At 47.7% G+C, this 19,520-nt stretch overlaps 2 protein-coding genes across 9 annotated transcripts in view; one reads left to right on the top strand and one right to left on the bottom strand.

Annotated features, from left to right (window-relative positions):
- GRM7 (glutamate metabotropic receptor 7) overlaps nucleotides 1-15,977 on the top strand; it is a 227,030-nt gene extending 211,053 nt beyond the window's left edge. For 3 of the 8 annotated variants that reach the window (XM_064667086.1, XM_064667081.1, XM_064667084.1), the window contains one exon: nucleotides 14,855-15,977. Coding sequence is in view for 2 of the 8 variants with exons in the window: in XM_064667084.1 (XP_064523154.1) it covers nucleotides 14,855-14,904 (50 nt within the window). In the remaining 6 variants the exon portion in view is untranslated. Of the gene's footprint in view, nucleotides 1-611; nucleotides 965-3,617; nucleotides 3,798-6,359; nucleotides 6,543-7,812; nucleotides 7,964-14,854 lie in introns of those variants that run through there. The other 5 variants (XM_064667085.1, XM_064667082.1, XR_010433341.1 and 2 more) reach the window with 4 other exon arrangements.
- SRGAP3 (SLIT-ROBO Rho GTPase activating protein 3) overlaps nucleotides 1-19,520 on the bottom strand; it is a 575,259-nt gene that overhangs the window by 174,935 nt on the left and 380,804 nt on the right. The window lies entirely within an intron of this gene.

Genomic DNA, 19,520 nt, shown 5'->3' with positions numbered 1-19,520 from the left:
TTTACTCTAAAATTAAAAATGGCTCCAAAAAAGTTTGCAAAACCTTCTTTTCCCCATGGGAGAGCCCAGTGACCACTTGCTGCTGTGGAACCACAAGTGAACAATTTTTGAGGACTGGCTTTTCCTGAGTGTTGTGGCTGCCCTCGTGGTGATGTATGATCTCACTTGGTACTTGTGACTGCATCAGCCAGGAATTCCTGCTGCTCTAGGGCAATTAGAGGAACAAGAAAGCCTTTGATATTGGGAAAAAATTACTAACAACCATTAATAGCTATTTCTCACATTTCTGTGTGCACTCAGGGGGTTTGTCCCTCTCTTTGGGGCTTTGCCCACTCCTTTGGGCTTAGCCCAGGTATGGAAGGTGCTGATCTGGTTACTGTGGTGCTGTGCACTGAGGGCCTGAAGAAATGACTATTCAGCCTTCAGAATGTTTCACTGATTCCTCATAGATGAGAACTTATATCAGCAAAGGTAGGAATGTTGCTTGAATTGAGTCTCTGAGTCACAGGAAAAAAGATTCCTAATATCTCTGGTGGTGTAAATTGCCCCAGCTCCAGTTTCAATTTAGTCCTTACAGAGTGTTCAAATTGGTTTTACTGTATTTGAATCAGGGCCATTATGTCAACTCCCAGCTCAGGCAGAAAGGCTGATTTGAGGTGTGAAGCTCTTCATGAACATCGGGATGACCTGGAGCATCCGAGGGCCAGAGTCAGGAAGGGTGATGATGGCTGGGCTGGAGGGAAATGGAACAAAGCAGTCGAGGAGGAGAAGGGGCCACTCAAAGTATTATTGCAAATGAAATGGGAAAGAGGAAAGGGCAGCCATGTGAAGATGAAATTGTTAAAGGAAGGAGATGAGGAGGAGAGAGATAGAAGACGCCTTAATCTGTGGAGAAATCACTTTTTAACAAAAAACTGGAAAAAAAAAAGCACAAGCATTTGAAAATAAAATAATTAGGAGCTCACATGGATTTCTAACATTAATTTTCTCCATGTAATAGTGGAAATAATATGAGGCATTGCTGTCTGCAAAGGCACACAAGTAACGTTGTCATCCAAGTCCTAGAAAAAGCAAATTGGCCATTCAGACTCTTTGAGCAGATTTTAAAATTTGGTTCAGAAAAGCTGTGAAAATGCTATGGTCAGGGATGGCTTGGGCTTGCACTGGTCCTGCCAGAGCTCCTCTGCACCAGGCTCTGTTCCCCATCCCTCCCCAGAGCACTCCTGCTCCAGCTGGGCTGGCGGCTCTGGCTGCTGCAGCTCTGCTTGCTGCTTTGATTTGTTCTTCCAGGAATACAAAACGAAAACCAGCAGGAAACAATACACTGTATTAAAAACAAAGCAGGGATAGCAGGAAAACATCAACTCGGTTGTAAATTGACACTTGTTTATGCTGGTAACTTATTTGTGGTAGGTATGGACACAGAGCTGAGCCCTGACGTGACTGTATCAATTTCTGCTTGTGATGCACAGAGTTTGTGTTTAAACTTGTGTTTATAATGCTTTGAATTGCTTCCTGGGAGTGACAAACAGGACTTCTCTGCTGGAGAGACTGATGAAAATACAAGGCTTGAAAAGCTCTGTGTGGTAGCTGGGTCAAGGTGGCTTGTCCATCACTGAGCAAGGCAGGGAAAGTCAATGTTCAGAGAGCCACAGCTGGTGCTGCAGAAATGCCTGCTGCACTTTCCTCCTGATCCAGGGCAGCAGGAAAAGGCAGTCCAGTGACCGAAGTACTTGTGATATCTGAAAGACCTGGATCAGTCCCTTGGGCTTTGGAGCCTCCCAGTGCAGGGCTCCACAGCTCTGTTCTCCCTCCCTTCCCAGATCTCCAGGCAGCACAAGGTTCCCCCCTCGCTGTGTGCTGGGCACGAGGCTCTCAGGGTTGAGGGCAGGGAGGAGCAGCTCAGCAGGAACCTGTCCTGACCTTGGCCTCTGCATTCCTCTGGAATTCCTCTCGGTGTCCCCAGGCTGGCCCTGTGCACTGCTTTGGGCAGTGAGTGCATCTCCAATCCTTAGTGAATTCCTTTGGAAAGGCCAGTCCCTGGAGCTGTGTGTGAGCTCTGGGTTTGCTCTCAGACCCAGCTGGGCACTGACACCACTGGGGCTGGTTCACAGCTCCAGTCACAGCAGGAGCCAGGGAGGCTGGGCTGGGCAGGACCTCCCTTCCCGGGGCTGGGCACACTGTGCTGCTTCCAGAGGCTTTCCAGTTGCTTCCCAAGTCCTTCTTGGCTGGATCAGCATGCAGAGGAGTGTCCCTAGTGATTGCCAAGTGCTCAGACAGTCTGTGAGGGATGTGCAGCCCCACACCTGGGGAGTCATCGTGTGTCTTGGTCACATCTCCCCTAGAATATAAATGCAATTACTGAGATTGCTCTGGAATGAAGCTGTTGTGATATGAGTCATGATGTGGTTTCAAACTGATCCTGGGCTTATGCTGGAAGAGGTAAACAGAGGTACCCCCAAGTGCCAAGGATTTTCCATGCCTGTCCTTCTTCCCTGGGAGCCCAGGGCCCATGGAGCCCCCCCCCCCCCCCAGCAGTGGGGTCCCTGGGGAAGGGCAGCTCTTTGAAGGCTGTGGGTCTGTGATGCTCTGTAGCTCATCAGGCCCTCGGGTGTGTGGTGGAGAATAAGTATTTGCTGGATTGAAGCGTCATTTTTATTTTAAATCTGGCCCATTTCATCCCGAAAAAGTGTTCTGTGTTTAACCTCACTTGAGGGATTTTCTGTTTAGTGGAGGCTGCTAAGAAATGAGAATTTGCAGTCAAAATTGACTTTGACAGCTCTTCACGGCATCTATTTTGATTCTGGAATGGCTGACTGGAAAACTAAACATCATAAATTCTTCTAACAGTGATATGCTTATTTTTAAAGTATTGCCTGGAGATACATCCTGGCCTTGGACACTTCCAGGGATGGGGCAGTCACAGCTTCTCTGGGCAACCTGTGCCAGGGCCTCCCCACCCTCACAGGGAACAATTCCTTCCCAATATCCCATCTATCCCTGCCCTCTGGCAGTGGGAAGCCACTCCTTGTGCCTTGTCCCTCCATCCCTTGTCCCCAGTCCCTCTCCAGCTCTCCTGGAGCCCCTTCAGGCCCTGGAAGGGGCTCTCAGCTCTCCCTGGAGCCTTCTCTGCTCCAGGGGAACCCCCCCAGCTCTCCCAGCCTGGCTCCAGAGCAGAGGGGCTCCAGGCCTTGGATAGAACATTCCCTCCTGTCTGAACATTTGGGGATCACGGTACTTTCTTTCTACATCTAAAAATAACTACTTTGGGTGGTGCACTTTCGTACATTCACACAATTGCACCCTCCCGTATTAATTATTTGCAGACTGTCTCACACCTTTCATGACTTACATGACACAAGACTTGTAAATATGCAGGGAAGTGTCAGACTGTTTCCTTTTTTAAAAATTAAAATTCTTAGGGCACTTAAACCATCACCTTCGAATTTGATGTCTGAATAAAAACACATTATTCATGGCTAGAAGTGCCTTGGATATTAAAAGCTGGGTAGTAGATAGATGTCTGTGAGGAACAATTGAGTATTAATTAGTGTATAAGTATTCGTATTTCATTCCATTTTTTCTGTTTGTCTTCTTATGTGTTTTTTTTTCCCTAGGAAATTTGGAGGAAGAGTGAGCAGGTATAGTTAGACCTCATGGACCAGTCCCTCTCTTGCTTTTTTACCCGGTAAACTCTCAGTAGCTCTGAGTTCTCCCGCTGATTAATTTATCAGTCCTTACATCCTCTCAGGGAGACTCTGTCAAATTTATACATTGTAATATCAGGAAAAAGACAAGACTTTTGGCTCTCTTCTCTCCCATCTATTTCTAATGACTCCCTTTCTCCCAGGCAGGGCAGATGTCACCGTGCCAGGGCTCAGCTGGTGCTGTTCCCTCCCTGTCCCTGCTGTGCTCTCCTGAGCACCCACACCCCACTCAGGGTCAGGGACAGGAGCAGGGAAGAGTTATGGGATTGGGAAATGGAACCTGACATTCTCACCTCGATTCCACTGGAGTCCCTGGGATTTCCCCAGCCTGGGACACTGCAGGATTTGGGGTCCTGTTTCCTTTCTCCCCAACCCAGGCACCAGGGAGCAGAACTTGTATCTGGCAGCTTTTGGGATGGGATTTGTTTCCATTTCTTTTGCCACTGGCACATCCCCCGATGGCTCCAGCCTCTGGCCAAGGGGTTGTGTTTGTGTCACAGCCTGCACAGGGCTGCTCCTGCCTCCTTGGGTGCCTTTGGGGATTCTACCCAAACCTTGATATATTTTGTCACCTCGTGGCAAACAAAGCCGTGGCAGATTGTGGTGCAGGGCTGGGGAATGACAGCGCTGATGGACTGGGGGAGTGGGAGCTCAGGGACTGAGGCACAGCACTCCTCTGCCACTGACAGAAATCACCCTGGAAAGGAGGCAGAGATTGTTTCCTGTTGACACGGAGAGCAAACAGAGAATATATTTGTGCAGCAGGGGCCTGGGTTTGTTTGGGTTTTGGGGGCCAGGAAGCAGCAGCAAATCAAAGCAGTGGCACATCAGAAATTGAGTTTTCTCAGTGTTTCTCTCTCACAGGCACTGCTCTCACACCCGAACTCTCTGGAAAACATCACAGGGTGTTTGTTTCTCTTTACTGGCTTCAGGGAAGGAAATGTGGGCATCTCCCAGCAATGTATGGGACACATTAGAGGAGAGCATCCTTTCGGTCATGAAAAGAGGTCTTTTGACTTTGGGATGAGGTTGATTGTTTACAGCTCTGTCTGATGGCAAGGAACCAAGGCAGGGGGGTATTTTTTTGCCATAGAGCAAAACAAAAAGGGAAGGGAATTAGGTTAAATACATGTAACTGCCCATGAAACACAATGGAGACACATAATAGGGAAGAAAGGCATTCTGGGGTTTGGCTGAGTTACTCCTCTGTGACTCAGAGCTCTGGGTCTTACCTGGGAGCAGAGTCTGGCACTGCATCCACTGAGATGTGTGTTCTTGCTGTTCAGTGGAAAAAGAAATAAAAAGATATAGTTGCCATGGTTACAGCATTTGTCACGATGCTTATCATGTCCCTGGCATAAAGAGCCCTGCATTAAATCTGGGCTCTTATTAATATCAGCTGTTAAACATTTCCAGGGTATTTGAAATCAAGACTTTCTGCTAAAAAATTAAATGTTGATTGCAGCAAAATTGAGCTGTTAAACAGTGCAGCTCGGAGTGTAATTTTGTTAGACACTGTGTAACAGAATCATACACCAGGAGTACATTTTCCAGGGAATTTAGTCTCTTTGCACCTCATGAACATTCTTGATTTTCCTGTTAGGATGTTTGTTACCAGCAACTCTGCCAAGGAGTTGGAGCAGGCCAGCTGGCAGGAAGGGAGGGGAGTTCCTGGGTGTAAGAAAATTATGACTTGTCTGATTACTGTGTAACCATGGAAAGGCTGAGAGAATCGGGACTGTTCAGCTTGGGGAAGAGAAGGCTTCAGGGTGACCTAATTGTGGCCTTCCAGGACCAGAAGGGGCTACAAGAAAGAGGGAGAGAGACTTTGGACAAGGGCCTGGAGTGGCAGGAAAAGGGGGGGAATGGCTTCACACTGGCAGAGAGTAGGGTTAGATGGGATATTGGGAAGGAATTCTTGGCTGTGAGAGTGGGGAGGCCCTGGCACAGGTTGCCCAGAGAAGCTGTGGCTGCCCCACCCCTGGAAGGGTCCAAGGCCAGGTTGGATGGGGCTTGGAGCAACCTGGGCTGGTGGAAGGTGTCCCTGCCCATGGAAGGGGTGGAATGGGATGGGCTTTAAGGTCCATTCTAAGCCAAACCATTTTGTGATTCTATGATTTACTTGGATATCTGCTTGGGTCACAACACTGGGATTTGCATGGAGAAGAGCTGGGGTGTTGCTGGGATAGGGACTGGCCACCAAAAGGTGCTGTTTGGGAATGGATTTGGTGGGGGGGGCTGTGTTGGTCCTGGGTAGCTGGAGAGAAGGGGGTAACACATCACAGGATGGCAGGAGAAATAAAGATGGAGAGATGTCCTGGGAAGTGTCAGGGCCATGCTGGGAGGGGAAGGGCAGCTGCAGAGCTCCCAGCCGTGCCCTGGGGCTGGGACAAGGCAGTGGGGACACTCTGGAACACAGTCAGGAGCCAGAGGTGAATTGTTTCCTTACAGCTCTGACTCCAGGACTCCTTTGGGATGTTTTAGCCGATCACTCAGGTCATAATTTTGATTATGTTTCCTGCAAACTGTTTTCACACATGGCTCTAACAGCTCTCCCAGAGCCAGGCTTTCCAGGTGAGATAACCAAAGTGCTGTTAATTACTTGCTTTTAATCAGGTGAAAATAATTTGCTTCTGTTTGTTATCTTTCCAGTCCACAGCATTCAAACAGAAACCTTAAAGAGGTAGTTTGGATTAGTGGGTTTTCTGTACCGTTGGCTCCAATTAAGGAACAGGAGTTGGGTTTGTTTCTCCCCTGCCATAATCTCATACAGATTTGGAGACACATTTCCTAAGATCCTGTGCACTTCTCCAGCTACCTGTGAGGCTGGTGCAGGTGAGGCACTGGGCATGGGATTGGGGTGAGGGTTGTACAGTGACTCTGCTTGTCCTCTGGGAACCACTTCCATCCTCACGTTCTGCTGCACTTGGAGCAGGATTTCTGTCCCCCGTGGCCTGACCACATCCCACTCTCAGAGCACAAACACAGCTCTTCCTGAAGCCTCTCTGCAATCTTTCACTGCTGGAAGTGTTGATAAAGCCTTCTTGCTGTTCATCCTCTGATCCCACTCTCTCTGATACTTTCAAGCTTCACCTGACACAGAGGTTTTTATCTGCAAACAGACAAGGAGGAGATTGGGGAAGATGCAGCCAAACATGCTCGAGATTGATGTTCTTCAGCAGTACCTACTTTGTTGATTTTAGCTTTTATTTGGAAGGGTACAACTAATCCTCTGTTACAATCTTATTTCCTGACTCCAAATCTCAATCTCATATTCTCTGTCTGGCAAAACCCTGATGATTTTTCAGGCCATAAACAGTCTGGCTCTACTCTGTGACTCAAAGTCACATTTTATTTTAATGGCTCAGATGGGAAAGTTCAGAGGAAGGACTCTGGATTGATCTCTGCAGGTGCCCACCTTGATAACACCTGCAAAGCCCAGGGTGGCAGGCAGAGCTGATCCCTCAGCACAGCCCCGGGAGGCCAGAGCAGTGCCTGTCACCACAGGCATTGGATCATCCCTCCAGCTTAACAAAGGGAGTTTATTGAGGCTGACAGAGGTATTGGCATGAGCAGCTCCGAGGCAGAGAGATAAATGATGTGCTTTGTTTGTGTACAGAGAACTGGCCCTGGCCCTGGGAAATCTGTTAGAAATGGTGAGTGCCACCTCCTGCCAGTGAGAACAGGGAATACAGATCACAGCCCAGTGCTGGGAGATATCCCAGGACACCCCATAGCCCTGGTTTTACAAGTAATACAGGTGCACAACTTTGTAATATTTTTCAGAGGAGCACATTTCCTCACCGAGTTTCCTCACTGAGTTTTGCCCTTACCACGGTCCTGTCTCCTGCCAGAGACACCTGGATTTCAGTACCTTTCCTCAGGGATGTGTTTTGCCCAGGAAAGGAACCTGCCCCTGGGATCCCAGCACTGGGGGTGTGGGCAGGGAGAGGGACTGTGGGGGCACGTGGGAGCTTCCAGCAGAGTGGTGGAAAACCAGAGAGACCTGAAGCGCTCCCTGTGTCCAAGGGGGACTATGCTATACAAGTGTTGTGAGGAACCAATAACTTTCCACATTATTTTATACTGTACTGTAAATTTTTAGGGTGAGCAGTGCTGGTTGTGCTGAAACTGGGAGGTGCTTTGCCCTTGACTGGAGCAGGAGTGGGATTTCAGTGGATTGCAATTCCATTCCTGTCTGGAGAGCTGGAGTTGAACTGGGAGTTCACCACTGCACTGTCCTAAAAACAGCAAGTGTATGGTTTGTGCTGCATTCTGTAGGATTTTCCCTTACTTGTCTTTGTAGACAGCTTAAGTTTGCTCTCCAGGAGCAGAGTCAGGGCAGTGTGTTGGTTATCCCATGCCATCAGGAAAAGCTTCCCAGCACACAGAGCTCTGTTTGTTCCCCTGTGCCAGAGCCCTGTGGCTCTGAGCTCCGTGCACGAGCTCGAGTCTGTTATTTATCTGGAACATGAGATGAAAACATGCCCAGCTTTCAAACAGTCCCTTCATTCTTCTTTCCTCTTTACAAAGAGCTGCCATGTGCACACAGACTGTGCAGAACGACCTTTACATCATTCTGTGGCTTTAGGGTGAGGGGTGTGATAAGCTCCAGTCCTTCCTGGGATTCCCTGGGAAAGCCTGTTTCACTGGAATGAGTGGGTATCATTCTGCTTGAAAACAGGTCAGAATTGTCTGGCTTTGTACTGCAGAGCAAGCAAGTGTTTAATAGAATTGCTTTCCCTGCATTGCCTGAGCTTAGAGTTCCTTCATCCCTATGGATATAAAAGTTCACCAGCAGATTGGGCTCAATCCAACATGTTTGCAAGATGCCAAAGCAAACACTTACTGTATGAACTCAACCCTCCCACGCTTTCAGAGGGTCATGTTTTTGCCACTTTGACCTGAACTGATTCTATCATTATGCCATTATCTCACCCAAGAACTGCCTTTATTATTCTTTCTGCTAGATACATTCCCTGTTCTCACAGAAAGTGCATCGGAACAAAAGTGAGGAGTTAAAAACACACACCCCGAGAGCTGCTACTACTTGAAAGCTTTATAAGCTAAAACAGACTTTTTAAAGAAAAACCTACTTCAAATCCCCATGTGCCCTGGGGAATTGGTAAGGTCAGACTCTTCCTTCCTATTAAATCCTCGTGGGAACTTCAAAGGAATCCTCATTAAAAGAGCCCAGGATATTGAGTATTTGTAGCAGCTGCGTTGGCCCCGGCGCTGCCCTGCACGCGTGGTGACAATGCCCTGTGTGGAAGGCTCCCAGGGAGCTGTGGCACTCCTGCAGCAGCTCTGCAGGCTGGCTGAGCTCAGGGGCTGCGTGACAGGAGGGTAAACAGCCGTGTCTAAAAGGGAGAGTAATAAGGAAGCCCTAAAGGTAAAATGAGCCTCGGATAAAATATGAGGAATTCAGAAGGGGAAGCCATGTGAAGTGATGGACAGTGAGTGTTCTTTAGACAGAAATACACCTGCAGCACGTGCCCAGCCCTGCTCTGAGCAGGGTATTTGCATGCATATGCATAAACATCATTATTCTAACAATCTGAAGCAATACTTTTGTTATTAATTGCGTTCTGAAGGCCCCGAGGGGAGCCAGGTGGATCCAGGCTGGCAGGGCTGTGTAAAGCAGGTTGCTTTGGCTCTCCTCTCCTGCTGCTTTCTTGGCATTAATCACTCACTGCTGACCTCTGGCCACTGGTGTCACCTCCTGATTCCCTTCTGGAGCAGCAGCTTATGGATTATATCAGTGCTCTGCAGACTGGGAGCAGAGACACCTGGGTGGCATTCCGGGCTGGGAGTGGACAGCCAGGCTGGACATCTGGCTCCAGCCACCCTGCCTACGTTAGCTGAGTGGAGCCAGCAGAAAACCTGGCCTTGTCTCCCCAGTCAGCTCTGTGCACACGTGGGGGAGGCTGCTTTGGCTTTATCTCCTGCAGCATTTGGCATTTTAGTGGCAGCTGGTTAGATTTCTAACCATAGGCACTGTATTATGTGCCTGCACCAAGGAAAGTGTGCCTGTATGGCCCCACCTGGGTTGTGATGGTTTTGGCCAGCTTTGGGATTTCCAGTGATTCCTAGGGACAATCCATCCAGCTATCCCACTGGAGAATCCAGAGGGCCGTGTCCATCAGACACATCAAACAACAGATGCAGTAGGCTGTCCAACTCAGCACCAGGTTGCCATCATACCAGTTGTACTGGATAAATTAGTGATCAGGAGACACAAAGAGTCCCTTGAGCACTTTCTCCTGCCCTGTTGCTGTTTGTGCCCTGCTGATGAACCTCCCCACGCCTGGAACATCACCACTATTCCTGGCTGTCCTCAGCACCCAGGCACTGATTGTCACTGCTCTAGAGAGTGACAGATCTGACAGCTGGGGATGGTGTCACTGAGGAGAAGAGGAGGCTGTGAAGTAATTAGGAGGAACACGGTTCCACTAATATTATATTTGTAATTTAATATATTCACATGCCATTAAAACATGAGGTTCCGTGTGCTCATCTGCATAAAAGCCACGTGGTTCAGGCTGCAAGGACCCCCCACACAGGGGGGAGATGGGTTTGTACAACTGCAGGCACTTAGAGACCAGATAAGGTGCCAGTACACCATGGCAGCACAACAGAGAGATGTCAAAATGTGATAGAACAATCTATTTACATTTAGATACCAAATTTAAAATTATTTTCTCCAAGCTTCATTCCATTTGTTGGGGTTTGGGCAAGCATGTAGAATCATTTAGGCCTGTTGCTTTCATCTCTTTCTCATCTAAATTCCCCAATTTAAAGGCAGCAGAGCATGGGGACAGCTCTGTCTTTCTGGCAGAGATGGAGGAGGAGCCATGTACACCCATTTCGCTTTGAGATGGACTAGAAGTAGGATTTAATAATCAGCCTCTGCTCTGCCTGGCACAAATGATATGGGTTTCTAAGCCAGAATTAAGAAAGAGAGAAGGTAAGAATTATCTGCCACAGTGACTGCAGAGGGAATCAGAGCAGGAGTTCCAGGCTCGGAGCCATCACGATGTCCCTTCCTGCTCAGGGCTGGGAATGCTGAGATGATGTCTCATACGTTTGATAGCCTGAGATGCCTGGGGGCTGCAATAAAATTCATTTCTTGCACTGTAAATCTTTTCTCTTTAAGCATGGAAGAGGTTACAAATGTGCATAAAATTGAAGTGCAAGTGATTAAATCTCACTCTGAGTCAGTATTGACAACTCTGCCTTGCTCTGGGATGCTGTGGCAGCTCCTTTCTTTGTGTCCTGTGCTCAAGATAATGAAAACCAGTCAAGTGATGAAACTTATATATCCAAAGAGGCTTTTTGCTTCTGAGTATTTGTTTTTAATATGTTGTCATGGCACAGAGGTGCAGCTATTTCCAATCCTGTTGCTCCCTTCTGGAAGGGGGTGGGTGTAGGGTCTCACTGCCCCCCACTGCTGAAAAGAAAAGGGGTTTAATTAATGATTGTGCTTTAAGGAAGCATTGTTTGGTTTCCACCTGCAGCTGTGCAGGTTGTTTTTATTGGGGTGGTGTTGCTGCAAGCTGTAGGTGTCTTCACACTGATGGTTGCAAGGCAGGAGGGTGGGATCCACTTAGGGAGCGTGGGGAAAGGCACAGCACATAACTGAGAGGACAGCTCGGAGCTCACGGGGGTTTCAGGCTCTTGAACACAGGTACATCCTAAAGTAAAGCTGTGCTGGGAGGTGTCTGGGGTTTTGGTGATCAAGAGGCCTCTTTATGCCTCTGTCAGGACAAAAGAATTTTCTTTCCAAACCCAGTAAAAGCAAAATCATAATGGGAGCTGGAGCATCCTGTGCTGTGCTCTGCCTTATGGGGGTGTGTGATGATAAATCCTATAAGGAGCAGCTGAGGGAGCTGGGGGGGCTCAGCCTGGAGAAAAGGAGGCTCTGGGAGGACCTTATTGCTCTCTACAACTCCCTGACAGGAGGATGTGGCAGGGTGGGGGTCAGGCTTTTCTTCCAGGCAACCCACTGATAGAACAAGGGGAAACTTCTTCAAGCTGCAGCAGGGGAGATTCAGGTTGGATATTAGGAGAAATTTCTTCACTGAATGAGTGAACAGGTGGTGAAGTCACCATCCCTGGAAGTGTTCAAAAAATGAGCAGATGTGGCACTCAGTGCTGTGCTTTAATGGGCGTGGTGGTGTCAGCTGAAGGTCGCACTTGATGGTCTCGGAGGGTTTTTCCAACCCCAGTGATTCTGTGGTTCACTGTGGTCACCTGTGGCTGGACTGAACTGGAGGTTGTGCAATGGCCCTGACTGTGTATGAGACTGTATCCTCTGGGTATCCCTTATACTGATTCCTTCTCCTACTAACATTGTCACTCTTCACCGCTAATTAGCAGAAAATTAGCAGAGAAGAGCACTCGTGGGGAGTGGTGATGGGAAGCCTCTTTTTAGGGTCTTTAAGGCTCTTTAGAAAGGTCCCCGTTTTTTTTCCAAACAAGTTACACAGTTTAAATGCCTGCAGCACATTTATTTGCAAACAGGCAGGATCCAGGATGTTTCCTTCCCACGTGGTATTCTGTACTCAGAAATAGTTGTCAGTCCCCATTCACCCCACGGCTTGTTTGTGTGTTCCTTCGCACCAGGCTCGGGAAAGGGAGCTGGATGCAGCTGGCCTGTGTCTCTCTGGACACAGGGAATGGTCCAGCACTGCAGATTCTGCATGTGCAACTCTTGGCTCTCTGCCAGCGGGTCCAAGTCAATGGCCAGCCGAGGCTGACATAATTATATGTATATTAATTAACATGTATATGTTGTTTGCAAGAGGACAATGTGTGTTCACTGTTGGGAAGCCGTCACCCATTAATAGGAACGGGAACAGAGCGTGGGAGATGTGTTATCTGTTCCCGTTTGAAGAACAGGGAATGCTCCTGTCTCCTGGATTAAAACACGGTGAATCCTGGTAACGCTGATGTTTCATTAGCGTCCCCCATTTTCATGCAAATTAATTTCTTTGAGGAAAATCAAATCCATACCTGGTGCTAATTGCCAGTGATAATGATGAGCTTCAACTCAGTAGAGATTTGTTATCAAAGTAGACTGTCTCTCTCCTGAAGTCTTCAAGACTGGAGTGTGTCTGGAATTGTACATGGGCTGAGCTCCAGGTTCCTGCAGTTACTGCAGGAGCAGAGCAGTGAAATGCACCAACAGCCATCAGGAGACATGATCTCCTCTGGCCTAACAGCCTTTAAGGCCAAGGAAGATTCCTCTCCTAAAATAACCATGGAGCTTTTATTGATCATTTAGTCTAAATTATGGATGATACTTTTGTCAGCTGCATCACTCTGGTGAAGCAGAGCCGTGCCAGCACTGTCTGAGCTCAGAGCCCAACTCTCCACGGAGAGCCCACAGGTGCACGTTATCCACAGCATTTCTTGGCTCAATCCCTCTGGCACCAGTGGTTCACCGTCCTACTGGAAATGAGAGCTGAGCTACTGGGGCTGCACTGGTAAGAAAACTCATCAGCACAAAGATCAGGTTTGCTGAAAGGCTGAGTAACATCCCGGGAAACAGTGAAGGGGTGACATGATAGGAACTAGCAGTGGAGAGCATCCAAACCTCTGTCACAGGAACTGCTGCTGTTTGAAATTGGAGCATGTAATGGGTTAAGCTGAAGTATATCACAAAATAATACATGGAATTACTGTGCAACCTGTTCCGTTATGACTTTTTTTTTTTCCTAGGCTCATTTTACCCCTTTTCAGCATCTAATAGCATTCCACAGCTTATTGGATATTTGCAGTGTAGCCTTGGAGGATAATGAGTTTTATCCTGGCAGATGTTGGACACCTTCGTGTCCAAGAGAAGTTAATGGGAACTGAAGATGATCAGCACTTTGTAGACTCTGTCCTTGATTGAACAGACAGCTCTGACTCGTCTGGGGCATGAGAAAACAGCTGAGTTGGGGTTTCAGGATAATACTGCAAAGGGCTGGAGTTACATGAGAGATTCTTACATACCAGCCTTGGGAGTAAAATCATTTCTTTGTCACTAAAAGATAGTGAACACCATGGAAACTATCTAGCTTAGCAGAAAGGCTCAGAGGAGCCCTGGGATGCCCAAAACCAAGTTTGAAAAGCAGCTTTGCAGAGCAAACTCAGTTGTTGTTCTCGCCTCTCCTTCCGTGGCATCTCTTAAATCTTCCTGAGAAAGATTTACAATGAAACATACTCTATTCTAAAAAAAATATCCCAAAAGGAGAGTGCAGTCTGTCCCAGTTTAGCAGCCCAAAAATGTTCAGCAAATGGTTAAGTTATGCCAAATTCTCTCAAAGACAGTGGGATTTAGGCTGGAGTGTTTTAGCAAACTGTAAATACAGGCTCTTTTTTTTACCTCTATGGAGAGTTAGTTGGATCTCAGGAAAAGATTTTTCCACAGAGGGTGGTTGGCACTGACCAGGCTCCCCAGGGCAGTGGGCACAGCCCCAAGGCTGCCAGAGCTCCAGGAGGGTTTGGACAATGCTCTGAGGGACAGGGTGGGATTATTGGGGTGTCCTGGGCAGGGCCAGGGGTCAGACTGGATGGTCCTTGTGGGTCCCTCGAGCTCAGGATATTCTGTGATTCTGTGTCCTGAATCTGTCAGTGTTGCCATACGACTGCAGAACATTTTGCTTTGTGTTCAGCTGCAAATAGTTGCAGATTTTCCTGACAGGAGCATGTAGCAGAGCTCACGAAGTTCTTCCTTCTCCTGACTGCTTTGATTTCCTTCTGTTTGCAAACAGATTGGATTTGAAGGTCATAATTAGGGAAGGTGGTACCTTCATTCCTATATTGAAAAATTCTCAGAAGTCATAAAACTTGAATCAGAATTGCTTTATCCATGAGAAAAGCCACATTTAGCCCAGGAGATTTAAGAAGTTGGTGAAAACGTCACTGTTTTTAGAAAAAGGAAATCTTAATAGGATCTAGTTGTGGTGCCTCGGCATTGAAGTCACCCAGAGTGCAGGAGCCTCACAAACTCCATCGGTGGTAACGGGGTTTGTAGGAACGGCTGGAGCTGCACACGGGGCTCGGGCTGGTCCGAGGGGGGGTCAGGGATGTGGGAGCAGTGCCAGCCCCTCCGAGGGGCTCGGCCCGCGGGCCCTGACCCTTCTCCGCTTCTCTTGCAGGCCCTGCTGCAAAAAAGAAGTACGTCAGTTATAACAACCTGGTGATCTAGGCCGCTCTCCGGGGTGAGGATTCCCTGCCCCGCTGGCGCAGCCTCCCCCGCGTGGGGTGGCAGGGCCCGGCGGCACCCGGGACGGCGCGAGGGGAGCCCCGGCTCTGACGGCTGCTCCCGGAACTCCTGCCCCGCTCCGGGCTCCAGCCGCACCGGCGTGGCCATCGGCCGGGCCTTGGGCCTGCTCCGGCCACGGCCTCGGGCCTGCTCCGGCCACGGCCTCGGGCCTGCTCCGGCCGCGGGAGCCGCCGAGGCCGCGGGGGGACCGGCCCCGCGCCGGCCACAAAGGACTCTAAGGGGCTAATTCTGTCTTTCTATGTACTTCCAGACTGCAAGTTTTTGAACTCTCTGTACAGTTTGTGAGGATTTTTGCATATCGCCATCCATGTTGTTCCGAGGTCACTGTTTGTTTTTCGGATGCACAGTTTCATGAGGCCCTGTGCTCTCGGCACTTCTCAAACCAACCGGCAACTGAGGAGCTCAGACCTGTGTACATGACTTGTATGACTACTCTTGTATCACTGCAATCCATATACCTTATTTTTTTTAACTAAACAAACAAACAAAAAAGAATTTAAAGACCAAAAACTGTGCTGGCGAAGTTAGTCCCCCCTTCACACCTCCGATGGGCTGCAGAGGAAGCAGAAGGATTTTTGCTGAGTTTTAGTAGAGGTCTTGATCTTTGGAATGCATGCCAGTAATGTATTTTATGGTACATGTTAATAATTTATGTTTGATATTTGTATTTGTGTTCTATTTTGTTCTTTTCTTTAAGGTATATGACTATTTTGCAATAATTTCAATGATTATGATATTTGGAGGAAAGAATATGGCTTTTACATGTCTTGAGGTTTTTCTCTGTTGATGCCCCACCATGATTGACCAGTGTGATAAGGACTTACAGAAGCATGTATGTTTTATACTGTTTGTAATAAGTAATTTCGTTAATCTTGCTGCTTATGTGCCAATTTAGTGAAACCGATCTTTGCCGCAACCTCCTCCCTCCCTTTCCATTCTCTCGATCCTGTGATATTATCCAAGAATGTATCAATAAAGGATTTTGGTTAACTTTTTTTTATTTACTCCAATAAATATATTTTTTCAGTTGTTCCCTCCCCCTTCCCCCCTTGTGACTAACCTTTATTTCATGACGTTGTCAGATGAACATCCAAAAACCTGACACAGAGGTGCACAGAAAGCAGGTCTGGAAAAGGTCTTGAGGGAGCTGGCAGCTGATTGCAGGAGGAAAAAATGTTTAAAAGGCACTTTTCAGGATCTTTAAGAACCCCAAAATCCAAGTCCCACAAAAACAACCTTTCAGTCAGTGTTTGATGTCTCCAAAGCTGTCATCAGCCATTGAGGTTTGTGATGCCTTTGAAGGATGTTCTGTTCAGTAGCAGACCAGAACACAATTAGGGGAGCAATTAATCAGAGCCAATCTGCCAGGCAAGGGTTGGGTGAGCTGGGGAGGGAAAGGGAAAAGTCGAGGCAAGAGGTGAGAGGAAACTCCTTCTGTTGCAGCCCAGCACCTGCACGTCACCTTGGCACAGGAACCACGGCTCGGGGGTGTGACAGAGCCTCGGGAAGGTATTTAGCCTCCCATTTGCTCCAGACAACTCGATCAATTATCCTGATGAAGTTAATCAGCATCAAAAGAAGATTTGACAGCTGTGCCAGGAGGCCAAGGCACAGTGATGAAGATCTCCACGTCAGCCCCGACTGGCTCTGGGCGCTGCAGGGGCTGGTGCAAGGCCTTGGTGGGGTTTTAATATTCATAGATCTAATAATGAATTACAGCTGACAAGAGATGAAATTCCGCCCAAGTAAAGGCTTTGTTAGCAACAAACTAATTACCAGCAAATAATGAAGGCAGAGGCTCTGCAGTGTTTTCCTTTCTTCACAAGCACAAGGACAGAGCCAGCGCTGGGCTAGGTAAGTACATTACCATCAAACAATGGTTTTGCTCAAAGGCTCTAATTTTTTTTCAGAATGAGTAAAAAAATAGTTTGCTGGTCTGTTTTTCACTTTTTTTTTTTTTGGTGAAGGGGAGACTGAGGTGCAAAGAGGAAATGGTGCTGCTGGAAGAGAGTGATGTGGGATTGGGGTTTTAATTTCTTCTCCCAGCTCACAGTGCATTAGATCCAACAGAGAAAAAAACCTGAGCCTTTTATTTTCCAGTTTATTTTATTTTTATAGGGCGTGTGTTCTGGTTCATGAGCTGCATTTTGTTAAAGGTTGCTTTTATCCCTCTGACTGAGGACCCCATCTCAGGCAGGGCATCCTGCTACAACATCTATAAACAGAATTTAAAACACAGTCATGCTTCTTGTATTAAAAAATTACAGATTTTTATATTTAATTATATTAATGCATTAGTAATTTTAAAAATTACCTCCACCCCCTATATCTATGCATTAAAACTCTGCAGTGAGTCCCTGAGACCAGCAAGGCACTGGTTTAAGAGCTGGCACAAGGTGAAGATATTGCACTGTGCACTGTTGATCAATATTTCCTTTTTTTTTATTCCACAAGCTGCACCACACCACACTCGCACACCCACACAGCTCATTTTCAAACACAACTAAATGAGCCTTTAACTCCATTTAGAGTCTTTTATCTTACAATTGACTGTACTTGGCATCAGTGCAGCATTACCATTGTTTTCATAACATCCTCATGTACTCCACTGAGTACATACGTGCTACAGTACTGGTTTGGTCCCCACACTGGTGTTATGGTACTGGTTTGGTCCCCACACTGGTGTCAGGGTACTGGTTTGGTCCCCACACTGGTGTTATGGTACTGGTTTGGTCCCCACACTGGTGTCAGGGTACTGGTTTGGTCCCCACACTGGTGTTATGGTACTGGTTTGGTCCCCACACTGGTGTCAGGGTACTGGTTTGGTCCCCACACTGGTGTTATGGTACTGGTTTGGTCCCCACACTGGTGTTATGGTACTGGTTTGGTCCCCACACTGGTGTCAGGGTACTGGTTTGGGCCCTGTCAATGTGGTGTTACACCAGTGACCTGAACAGATGAAAAGGTAGCTGGGTCTTGCCTTAAGACTGCAAGTTTTATGTGCTGTAAATGGCAGCTGTCAGTGGAATGTTTCATGTTTGGATGAGGAAGGCTGGTGGGATTTTCCCAGAAACCCCATGAGCTTGTGTTCGTAGGCACTGCAAAATTAGGTGCAGGCAAAGCTGCAGCACAGAGCCCTCGGAGCAGAGGGAGGATGATTTGAGTGGACATGGAGTAGGAGGTGACCACGGGCTCTGCACCTCCGTGCAAAGCCATCCTTCAGCTGGCAGAGCTCCGGGCAGCAGCCATGGAATAACCTCCCCAGGGTGCTGGGAGCAGCCCCTCGCACACACCCACTCTGGGGCTCTGCCCTGGGAGCACAGCACACACTGCAGAGAACAAATCCTTTCCCTTCTCATCATGATGAACACACTGTGAAAAATGCCCATGTGATTGTGCTGGGAAAAATTCCTGAAGAATGGGAGTGATTTTTTTTTGTTGTCATTTATTATTAAGTCTGAATTACACCAAATTGTTTTGGTATGTAAATGCCAAGTTTATTGTTCATAAAAATCATTGCAGAGTTAAGCTTTCTGGGCATGTTATATGATAGATAATGACAATTATTTAGCCGGAGTCAGATCTTAGTCTTCATTTGTGACATTAATTGCCTTTATATATAATGAAATGCACTATAATGCTCCCATATACAGAATCTGTGCATCCATGAAAGTGCTAATCAAACATATTTATTAATTTCTAAGAGAGCATTTTGTCAAGGCTTTGATACAGCTGAGTGTTTTTTGGTAAATAGCCTTTTCTATAAGATGTTTAGCAAAATATTTCGATAATTGCTTTTTGTGCTACAGGCATAATTAATATTATTTATAATAGATTAATAAGAGCTGAGGGGTGAGATGCTGCTTCCATCCAGCCTGGCAATGCTTTGCCTCTGCTCCCGTGGAGTCAGACTTACACCACCAGCCCTCCATGTCCCTGGCCCTTCCCAAAACCATGTCAAAAAGGCCAATTTTGAATATGTTGAGGGTGGCTGAACACGACAAAACCTGGAGTGCCGGGAGATTTGGGCTCTTCCCTCCAGGCTTGTTTCTGTTCATTATTCACCTTCAGCCCACATTTGGGAGGAAATGGAATTGAACTTCCACCTCCCACATGTGGGGCTGTCAACTTCAATTCCCTGTTCCATTGTGAGCTTGCCAATCACCACAGCTTTATTTGATCTGGGCTGAGGGAAAGAAGAACCAGGGTTATGGGGGGCAAGTGAGAGCGTTGCTGCATTTGCAGGTGTTATTCCAGTCTCCTGGGAGAGGGAGCAGTGTGGGGCTCAGCTCCCAGGGGCACCAGGGTTGGCTCTGGCATCTCACTGGCAACGTCTGCCACGAGGAGTGGGAGAGCAAGGCCAGTGATCCTTGGAAAGACCCTCTTTTGCTGTGTGCCTGGTGAATATTTGCCATCCCTGCAGGGTCTGCAGTGCAGTACATCACAGCTCCCCTGGCAGTTATTTGACTCCATACCATGGGCAGTAAATCCAAGCCCTCCAGGCAGGGCAGGGGTTGTGTGGCCTTAAGCTCTGTTGC

Source organism: Pseudopipra pipra, chromosome 11 (assembly GCF_036250125.1).
Source record: "Pseudopipra pipra isolate bDixPip1 chromosome 11, bDixPip1.hap1, whole genome shotgun sequence".
Taxonomy (NCBI): Eukaryota; Metazoa; Chordata; class Aves; order Passeriformes; family Pipridae; genus Pseudopipra; species Pseudopipra pipra.
The sequence above is the reverse complement of the archived record's forward strand: the minus strand, read 5'-3'. Positions and strand labels throughout refer to the sequence as shown.